Raw genomic sequence first — 10,815 nt, 5'->3', positions numbered from 1 at the left:
TAAATCCACTTCAATCCGTGTAGATGAAGGGGAGGAGACAGGTTGAAGAAGGAGTTTTAAGCATTGAGACACAGATTGTGTGTGTGTGCCATTGAGGGTGAATGGGCAAGACAAAATATTGAAGTGCCTTTTAACAGGGTATGGTAGTAGGTGCCAGGCGCATGGGTATGTGTCAAGAACTACAACGCTGCTGGGTTTTTCACGCTCAACAGTTTCCTGTGTGTGTCAAGAATGGTCCACCACCCAAAGGACATCTATAGCCAACTTGACACAATTGTAGGAAGTATTGGAGTCATGGACCAGCATCCCTGTGAAACGCTTCCAACACCTTGTAGAGTCCATGCCCAGATGAATTGAGGCTGTTCTGAGGTTAAAAGGAGGTGCAACTTAATATTAGAAAGGTGTTCTTAATGTTTGTACACTCAGTGTAGCATGTTGAGTATATAGTCATAATTGGAACTCAAACTGCCTATTCTACGTAACGTTAACGGCCTATTCTACGTAAAGTTAACTGCCTATTCTACGTAAAGTTAACTGCCTATTCTACGTAAAGTTAACTGCCTATTCTACGTAAAGTTAACTGCCTATTCTACGTAAAGTTAACTGCCTATTCTACGTAAAGTTAACTGCCTATTCTACGTAAAGTTAACTGCCTATTCTACGTAAAGTTAACTGCCTATTCTATGGAAAGTTAACTGCCTATTCTATGGAAAGTTAACTGCCTATTCTATGGAAAGTTAACTGCCTATTCTATGGAAAGTTAACTGCCTATTCTATGGAAAGTTAACTGCCTATTCTACGTAACGTTAACTGCCTATTCTACGTAACGTTAACTGCCTATTCTACGTAAAGTTAACTGCCTATTCTATGGAAAGTTAACTGCCTATTCTACGTAACGTTAACTGCCTATTCTATGGAACGTTAACTGCCTATTCTATGGAAAGTTAACTGCCTATTCTACGTAAAGTTAACTGCCTATTCTATGTAAAGTTAACTGCCTATTCTACGTAAAGTTAACTGCCTATTCTACGTAAAGTTAACTGCCTATTCTACGTAAAGTTAACTGCCTATTCTACGTAAAGTTAACTGCCTATTCTATGGAAAGTTAACTGCCTATTCTATGGAAAGTTAACTGCCTATTCTATGGAAAGTTAACTGCCTATTCTATGGAAAGTTAACTGCCTATTCTACGTAACGTTAACTGCCTATTCTACGTAACGTTAACTGCCTATTCTACGTAAAGTTAACTGCCTATTCTACGTAAAGTTAACTGCCTATTCTATGGAAAGTTAACTGCCTATTCTACGTAACGTTAACTGCCTATTCTATGGAACGTTAACTGCCTATTCTATGGAAAGTTAACTGCCTATTCTATGGAAAGGTAATTCATACAAAGCATGTTGTAATGCTGATCTCACATGAGGTTCAGAAATAATTTAACAATTTACCGTCCCACTCCTTCAATGATCACAAGACATGGTGTGAGACCTATGAAACCCTAAGGGAATGAAAAGTCATGGACACTTAGTTAACGTTAATCCTGAAGTGAGTCAATGCTTTTCTCATTTTATGATTACTTCATGTATAGGTTGATCATGCATATGGCCAAAACTATGTGGACACCCCTTCAAATTAGAGGATGTGGCTATTTTAGTCACACACACGTTGCTGACAGGTGTATAAAATTGAGCACACCGCCATGCAATCTCCATAGACAAACATTGGCAGCAGAATGGCCCGTACAGAAGAGCTCAGTGACTTTCAACGTGGCACCGTCATATGATGCCACCTTTCCTATATGTCAGTTCGTCAAATGTCAGCGCTGCTACAGCTGCCCGTCAACTGTAAGTGTTGTTATTGTGAAGTGGAAACGTATCGGTGCAACAACGGTATATATATATATATATACATATGTTGTTGAATTTTTTTCTTCACTTTTGCTAAAAACGCTCAGGCCCGTATGCCGCCTGTTGCCGAACCCTGGACAAGAGCGACATACCATCGAAGACGTACAGTAGAGGGGAGTGTCCCCGTTCCAGGTGAGCATTTGTTGTGTCTTCTATAGGAGTTACAATATCTGTGTCAATGAGTGCAGCTACAAGTCATTATTCCTATACTAACAAGCCTACTTTACATGCGCGCGTAAAACCTGTCCTTTAGAATTGCGTTGATCCGGTTTCCCTACATTAGCTCTTGATAAAAGGCAAACGGCATATAGGGCCTCCCTGTTGCCATCGCTCTGTTTTGTATGGATATAAACAGAAACAGTTTGAGTTTTTTTCTCTCTCTTTTTCAGCCCTGCACTCTCTTTGCTGTCGTCATGAACTGCACCTTCTTTTTTTCTAGCAGCGCGCGCAGTGTTGTTCCTGTCCTGCCTGGCTGTTGCTCAGCAACACGAAGGCGTGTCCACCAGCGATGATTTAAGCGGTAGGAAACCCTTGCCCGCTGTCACTTTGTCAGTTCAGTCTGTTCTCTAGTCCATGCATGGAAGTGGAATTGCTAAGGAGACGAGGGAATCCCCTATAGTGTCGCCTCACTCCTGATGAATTTGCATCAACGTTATTACCAAGCTTGTTTTTTATCGGTCTCAGTCTGCCTGTTCCATTCGCTGCGTCCACAAGCATGGCTTGGAGTGAAGTATAGCGCCACATCATCTCGGACTGTCAACCCGTGAAGAATACACAACTGATGCTGTACAACAAACGGTGTATTTACCAGAAGAAATTCATCAGAGGAACCAGGTAGGTCTATATTTTCATTGATGAGCTGCAGGCTTTTTTCAGTTTGACTATCCAGAATGTTGGGTTGCCATAATAAAGACATTGCGCTTGGATTTGATTCACTACGTTAGCCTATTCATTTTTGGGGGGCGAAAACGAAAAGGATTGACGTTGATTTAAAAATATATATTTTTTGTTTATGCAGGCAACCCACCAAGTGACTTCGACAATATGGCATTGAGCGGGACGCTTTTGCCATCCATATCCACATTTGCAAGCGGCCCGAATGTCAAGAATAAATCCATGGGACATGCGAATTTAGTGAGTATGGTCTACTATATTAGCTATTTATATATCAACAGTCTGACTAGCCTAAATAGGACATTCTGCATGTTTAATGGTAGGTCAGCTCATAACCGGTTTTAATGTAACCTATGTATTTTCTATGTAAATTCCTTTGCTTGACCTTATGTCATTGCCGCACTCCAGAATACCGCACCTCTGTTGGGGCGTGCACCAGCAAGTAGAATTTTCAGTGTGGCTACTAACTGAGTGGAAGGTAGCCTACTATAAGTGTTTAGATTGCAGTAGTGGCATCCTATTGCTTTACTATAAGACAAATTGATTTAGGTTGTTGACTTATCTATTGCCAAATATATCATGAGAATATAGAATAGGCTATTAAATGTGACTATTTTAAGGATCTGAGGTTTCTTGTGTTTATATAGAAGCCTAACTAAAGTTCAACTAATCAATGCCCGTCTGGGATTACACACAAGAATATCTCCTGACGCAATATTTTCTCAGATAGACGATACAGTTGACAAAGAATCATAGTTTTTATATATTTCAGTTAGATAGAGAGGGGGAATCTACAGGTAGCTGTATTTAACATTTGGCAATGGCATGTTATGACCTAAGACCTGTCTCAATGATTTAGCCAAGGATATCCTATTAGATTATTCAAATTCCTAATTCTATGGACATTCAGCGTTATGTTAATTGAATGACTATGACCACAGGTGTCTTTCAGTCCTTGTGCTGTGTAGTAATGCGTTTCGCTTCCCTTCCCTAGAGATGGAAGGAGGATATCTCCACTGGCATGACCAAGAAAGAGCCTGAAGATCTGGACCTGCTAGACTATGACTTTATCCTGTCCAACACTATGCTACAACAGCAGGCTGAGGCCATGGCAGCAAGCGGGTCCCAGAACCTGTCCCCTTCCCCGGGCTCCTACTCCTCCTACCAGCTCCCCTCTCCCCAGGACTCTGCCCACAGTGACATGCTGTACACCATCCCTGACATCAGCGACGTGTCCCCCTCTGGGGGGTTCGTGGCCGAACTGATGAGGCCTGAATTGGACCCAGCATACCTCCACCCCACCAGCCTCCATGGCAAGTTTGTGGTGAAGACCACCATGGATATGGCAGAATACGGCCAAAGCATTAATGTGATTAGTAAAGCCGGTGTTGGTGTCAGTGCTGCCACGGACCCCTCCTCCTTGCCGTTTGTTTGTCATATGATAAAGCAGGAGAACCCCAGCATGTGCAACATCACCCAACCCATGGATCTCCACCTTGGGGGGGTGAACTCACACTCCCAGCCCAGAACTGGACAGAGGCCTCACCTCGACCCCCACGGTTTCTCCCCAGGGGGGTGTCCTATGACAGCCAGCCGGTCAGCTTCATCTCTGTCTCCAGACCACCACCCTTCCAGCCAGGTGTTATCCCACCCCCAGATCCCTCTGCCTGGCCAGGGCTACCACCACAGCTCTCCGACAAGCTACTCGCCCTTCCCTCAACAGCCTGGGTCTCTACGGTACCAAGGTCAGTACAACTTCAATCTAAGTGTTTTTGACCAAGAGCTTTTTTTTCACATTCATCATTTGCTGGTGCCTGACGTTGAGGTAAACTCTGAGATGATGATGATGATGATGATGATGATGAAGCTCATCACTCCACCCTCTTCACCCCCGTCTAGAGCTCATGTCCCCGAGCGGAGACTGTCTACCGGAGGAGCCCAAACCCAAACGCGGCCGGCGCTCCTGGCCCAGGAAGAGAATCGCAACACACACGTGTGACTACGCCGGCTGTGGGAAAACGTACACCAAGAGCTCCCACCTCAAAGCACATCACCGAACGCACACAGGTTGGTACACATGTTGGTTGTCTCATTGTTAAAACGCTGTTTCAAACAGTTCTATGAAGTCAGAACTTTAGGAAGCACTTTTTCTTTTTGTGTCAGACTATATTTATGGCATAGTTAGCCTACACCAACCTTTCAACCAGGTGTGTCATTCTTCATTCCCATTGTCCTTCTTAATTATGTGTGACAGTATTCATTACTGTAGTTTATGGTTTATTATGGGATGGTAGGCCTTTCTTGATTCACAGTAGGAAACTTTGACATGGAATTTTACATTGGATTAATATGAACTGTAGTTCTCCTTGTAGTTCTCCTTGTATGTCTCCTTGTATGTCTCCTTGTATGTCTCCTTGTATGTCTCCTTGTATGTCTCCTTGTATGTCTCCTTGTGAGGAGACATATACATTTTAATGGCTGAAATAATCAAATGTATTGATTTTAACGGAACACTTTGTAATAGGCAGCAATGTGACCTTGTGTTTTAACTACAGATCTACATTGAGAGGATTTTATTTAAAAAAAAAATATATATATATATATATGGCTCTAGTAATTCCAGCTAATTTCCCTCTGAAGTAACACTCTATGTTCACCTATAACTCTTACCTTCCCTGCTGCCCCAAGACGCTTGCCCCTGGCATAACGACTGTTGTATTGCCAGCAGTAAATTACTCCACTGCATCATTATGGTAAAAGAGAGAGAAAGAGAGAAGCCCAGTTGGCAGGTGTCATGAACAGGCAACAGCAGCAGGTTGATACTGATCCTGTTCAAATACAACCGCAGGTTGATTCGTTTACAATTTATGTACTGCAGGACAGGACCGACCTCTTTCTGTGGTGAGGAGAGTTTGGTCTGTTTTTACTCTAAGGAGAACAAACAAAATTCTAACACACCTCTCTCTGTCTGTGTGTGTATGTATTGTCATTACTAGGAGAGAAGCCTTATTGCTGTGACTGGGAGGGCTGCGGCTGGAAGTTTGCCCGTTCAGACGAGCTCACACGGCACTACAGGAAACACACGGGGCATCGCCCCTTCCAGTGTGCCAAGTGTGACAGGGCCTTCTCAAGGTCTGACCACCTGGCTCTACACATGAAGAGACACCTATGAGACACTCACTGGACACCATGGACCAATACTAAAATACTATAAATATTATTAAACAGCGACCTGAACTTGTGACTTACAAATAAACATTGCCTTCTAGCCATCCATTGTCAAAGCACCAATACAAGCTATGTGTTTCCTGGTAGTGTTACACTCTCAAGGGTCCAACCCTATGACTAAAGACTGTTCTTTGTCCATCTATGGGCTTGTGATCTGACATTTGACAAGACCCCTCAGAACAACCTCTTTTGTGGGACAAAACTGGAATTGCTAATCTATTTATCGACAAAACCTGGAGGACTAGGTGCCAACGTATGACTGGAAATGTATTAGCAGAGAGTTACAGGGACAGCCCTAGCCACTAAGTGACCACCGATTTTTTTTTTTTATTGTCTGAAGATTATGATCATTTTCCCTAAAATGTAAATTGCCTTTTACATACTAATGGGGGAGGAATCAGAAAGATCACATACTAACGGGGGAGGAATCAGAAAGATCACATACTAACGGGGGAGGAATCAGAAAGATCACATACTAATGGGGGAGGAATCAGAAAGATCACATACTAACGGGGGAGGAATCAGAAAGATCACATACTAACGGGGGAGGAATCAGAAAGATCACATACTAATGGGGGAGGAATCAGAAAGATCACATACTAACGGGGGAGGAATCAGAAAGATCACATGCTAATGGGGGAGGAATCAGAAAGATCACATACTAACGGGGGAGGAATCAGAAAGATCACATACTAACGGGGGAGGAATCAGAAAGATCACATACTAATGGGGGAGGAATCAGAAAGATCACATACTAACGGGGGAGGAATCAGAAAGATCACATACTAACGGGGGAGGAATCAGAAAGATCACATACTAACGGGGGAGGAATCAGAAAGATCACATACTAACGGGGGAGGAATCAGAAAGATCACATACTAATGGGGGAGGAATCAGAAAGATCACATACTAATGGGGGAGGAATCAGAAAGATCACATACTAATGGGGGAGGAATCAGAAAGATCACATACTAATGGGGGAGGAATATGAAAGATCACATACTAACGGGGGAGGAATATGAAAGATCACATACTAATGGGGGAGGAATCAGAAAGATCACATACTAACGAGGGAGGAATCAGAAAGATCACATACTAACGAGGGAGGAATCAGAAAGATCACATACTAATGGGGGAGGAATATGAAAGATCACATACTAACGGGGGAGGAATCAGAAAGATCACATACTAACGGGGGAGGAATCAGAAAGATCACATACTAATGGGGGAGGAATCAGAAAGATCACTACTGGAATTATTTGCATTATAAGTCAAAACTTTCTCAGAGCAAGCTCAACTTGCCCGACTGCTATAAATGCCATACATTATCTGTCTTTCAGTAAAATAATGGAGAGGAACCAGAAATATCAGTTTCAGGCTACTGGAAGTCTTAGCAGTTTGGTTGTTTTCACTGCAATAATGGGTCAACCTCAGAGCAGGCTCAACTTGCGTGACTGTTCAGTTCACTTGACCCTGGCCCTTAATGTCATTCCCTGTATCGGTTATCAGGGAAACAAGAACCTCGGACAGAACACAGACGGAACACATCCTAAGAGGCCTTCTCCATTCAATCAGAAACAGTCCATTTTGTCTTTGTGAAGTTCATACTGTTCAACATACTGTATTAGACATTTATATTTATAATACTCTATTCTTCCAAGCCATTGACTTCAGGTACACTTTAAATGTATATGTTACAGGATGGTGCTCCAAGACTTTACTATGTTAAAAGGTACCAAAGAATTTGAAAAAGAAAACCGCTGAGAGTATAAAAGTGTGGTGGTCTTGTCTGTGAGTTTCCTGGAGATCTCTTTTCTTCCACAATTTGACTTTAATCAGGTGAATTACTTTGCTCCTCATTGGTGATGGCAATCTCTCAACGCGCTGTGGTCGCAAAGTGCAATAATGTTATATGAGACATTCATATTATTTTTTTAAAGAAATGAGTAACTCTGAACAAAGTTTTTTTTGTTTATAGACAAAATATGTTATATAATCTTGAATGTTGTACATTTGTAAATAAAATGCTTTTAAATGTTTTGTATTGTCTTTTACAACATAAAGAATAAAATATATTTGAAATGATCTTTTGGTGCACTGATCACTGCTGATTTTAGAGCACTGTTCTGTGAATTCTTCCATAATAGCATTTACCTGTACAGTGTTTGCATAAATGTATCACTTATCTCAGCCATGTTAATCAAAATCAAGCTACATGATTATCTAGTTTTAATAAACAATATATTTTTGGATCGTCTATTTATGTACATTAGAACACATTTGAATCCTAATAATACATGCTTAAAGTCCAGTGTTTCCACATTTCTATGGGTTTAATGGTGTTATTTCCAAAACATGGTAATTAAATCTGAGTTGGAATGGTGTGGGCGTACCAACAACAGAATGGTGTGGGCGTATACCGGTCATTAAAAATATTCATGTGAGTAGACACTAATTGGCCAGCTTATACTCCTCTATGAGCAAATCACAAGCACTGTTTGAGATACAACTTTGAGGTGGGGTTTCTTAAATGTTTTTTTTTTCTCCAATTTATGTTTTGGCCACAAATAGTAGAGAATGAGTCAACAACATTATTTGGGTATGAGTTAATTAACAGAAAATACACTTTTTAAAGTGACATTTCCACTGACTGTTATTTTAAGATCTTCATTATTATGCTTAATAATGCTTGTGTCGTTTTTCAAAGCTGCAGTATATACACGTCATAATGCACGTCATAATGGACGTCATAATGCACGTCATAATGCACGTCATAATGCACGTCATAATCACTGCAAGCATCCAAGTTATAGAGTTTCTGTTTCTAGCTATTTCAACAAATGTAAATACATCTTATATAAAATAGTTATTAAACTAGTTATACATAAATATTTATCAAGATAGACATCCCCGTTTACCTGTTCAAATTCATTTAATAAGAGTTCCCAAACTCTTATTTTATAGTTTTGTCAGGAATAAACAGCACATTAAAAATGCATCAATAGGCCACAGCAGGCTCACACAATGTTACTCCCTTTCTAATAATGACACCGCCTCGAGCCGTGGAAGACAATGACACACCATTAAAAAGATGTTCCCAAAATGCACTTCTCCATGTCCTGTTACCAAGGCGTTCTCTTTTCACCTGTCAGGAAGAATTAGGAGGTAAGCCAAGTTATTGTCTAGCATTCAGCACTGACACAAAATATACATTCAACTTTGAAACATACACTGAAGTTAGCCTAGAAGCATCAAGTACAACCAACTGAATCCAAACGTATAAGGAACTTAGGCCCGTGTCTCAGATTATAATTGTTGCATGATCTAGGATCAGTTTTGCCTTTTAGATCATGAGTACGATTACATGAACAGATGTCACCTGATCCTAGATCAGCACTCCTACTCTAAGACACTTTATGAGTACGGGCCCTAGGAGGAGATACAGGTTGAAGTCGGAAGTTTACATACACTTAGGTTGAAGTCATTAAAACTCTCCACACATTTCTTGTTAACAAACTATAGTTTTGGCAAGTCGGTTAGGACATCTACTTTGTTCATGACACTTCCGACTTCAACTGTATATTGAAGACAATTCTTATTGCCAAAGTTTTCTAGTTACTGTCCAGTTATCTGCAGGGTTGCTAATTACATGTACATTAAGTCATGAAGCATCATTGAACCTTTTGTTTTCCATTGACATTGTAAGGATTTTTAGAGAAGGGATCTTAACTGCCATCTTAGTTACTGAGTAAATATATGACCCTTTCTTTAGGCTATTATTGCTATTAGGCGATTGTTCAGGCTATCATCATTCAAATGTTTTGCTTCCAGCTTGTTTTAACGGTACTTTTACTGAAAACAGACATGTGTGAACTAAAGGGGAACCCCCTGGGCGAAACCCAAGGGAGCATATCCAATAGATTTGCCTATCCTCATTAGGAAGGATGTAAATTCACTGGAAACTTGGCTAACTAGACACTGTTTGTTGTGTGTTTGTTACCACTGCAAAAGCAATGCGTGAAGCCAAGTTTGGGTGGAAGTCAGTGGGAAGATCTGAGATCAAGAGAAATATTGCTACAGGCATGGGTGTAGGGGGAGGGCTATTGCCCCAACAACTGCTTTCAGCCTGTTTGCATACAAGTGATTCACAGAGCTTTAAATGTACGCTGGAATGTAAATACTATCAATAGATCTGGTGAAAGGACCTGTGTTTTAAATATACATTAATTACTAGGAGTATCTCTCCCCTAAACATCAACACAATAATACATTGCTTTGGGTTTGGTGTGTTTACCAATTTGCAAATGATTCACAGAGATTTAAATATGTGCAGGTATGTAAAAAGTATTAGTGGCCTTAGATCCTACCTTCCTCATAAATCTATTGTGAGTGGAAATACCTGTTTTTTTTGGTATCTCCTCCTTCCTCCACCAGTGTCTCTCTCCCTCCTCCCTCCACCAGTGTCTCTCTCCCTCCTCCTCCCTCCACCAGTGTCTCCCTCCTCCCTCCACCGGTATCTCCCTCCTCCTCCCTCCACCAGTGTCTCCCTCCCTCCTCCTCCCTCCACCAGTGTCTCCCTCTTCCTCCCTCCACCGGTGTCTCCCTCCTCCTCCCTTCTCCTCCCTCCACCGGTGTCTCCCTCCTCTGATAATTCTCTTTCTGTACCTCCACCCCCCTCTTTGTTATTGGCAGTTAGTTAGTCAATACTTGACCTACATAACTCATTATGAAGACCCAGGCTCTAATTTCAGTCACAGGGAATGTCCACATTATAAACACTTGCTGA

General features: G+C 41.4%; 1 protein-coding gene across 1 annotated transcript; it reads left to right on the top strand.

The window, feature by feature from the left end:
- The first annotated feature begins 2,385 nt into the window (after positions 1 to 2,385).
- On the top strand, positions 2,386 to 8,114 carry LOC109892324 (Krueppel-like factor 4). The gene is made up of 5 exons (XM_020484788.2): positions 2,386 to 2,741; positions 2,926 to 3,041; positions 3,796 to 4,546; positions 4,701 to 4,868; positions 5,798 to 8,114. Exons 2-5 carry the CDS (start codon positions 2,952 to 2,954, stop codon positions 5,971 to 5,973), a joined length of 1,185 nt encoding a protein of 394 aa, XP_020340377.1. The 5' UTR covers positions 2,386 to 2,741; positions 2,926 to 2,951; the 3' UTR covers positions 5,974 to 8,114.
- The last annotated feature ends 2,701 nt before the right edge of the window (positions 8,115 to 10,815 follow it).

This window comes from Oncorhynchus kisutch, linkage group LG6 (genome assembly GCF_002021735.2).
Source record: "Oncorhynchus kisutch isolate 150728-3 linkage group LG6, Okis_V2, whole genome shotgun sequence".
In the NCBI taxonomy this organism is placed as follows: Eukaryota; Metazoa; Chordata; class Actinopteri; order Salmoniformes; family Salmonidae; genus Oncorhynchus; species Oncorhynchus kisutch.
This window is presented reverse-complemented; position numbering and strand designations above follow the sequence as displayed.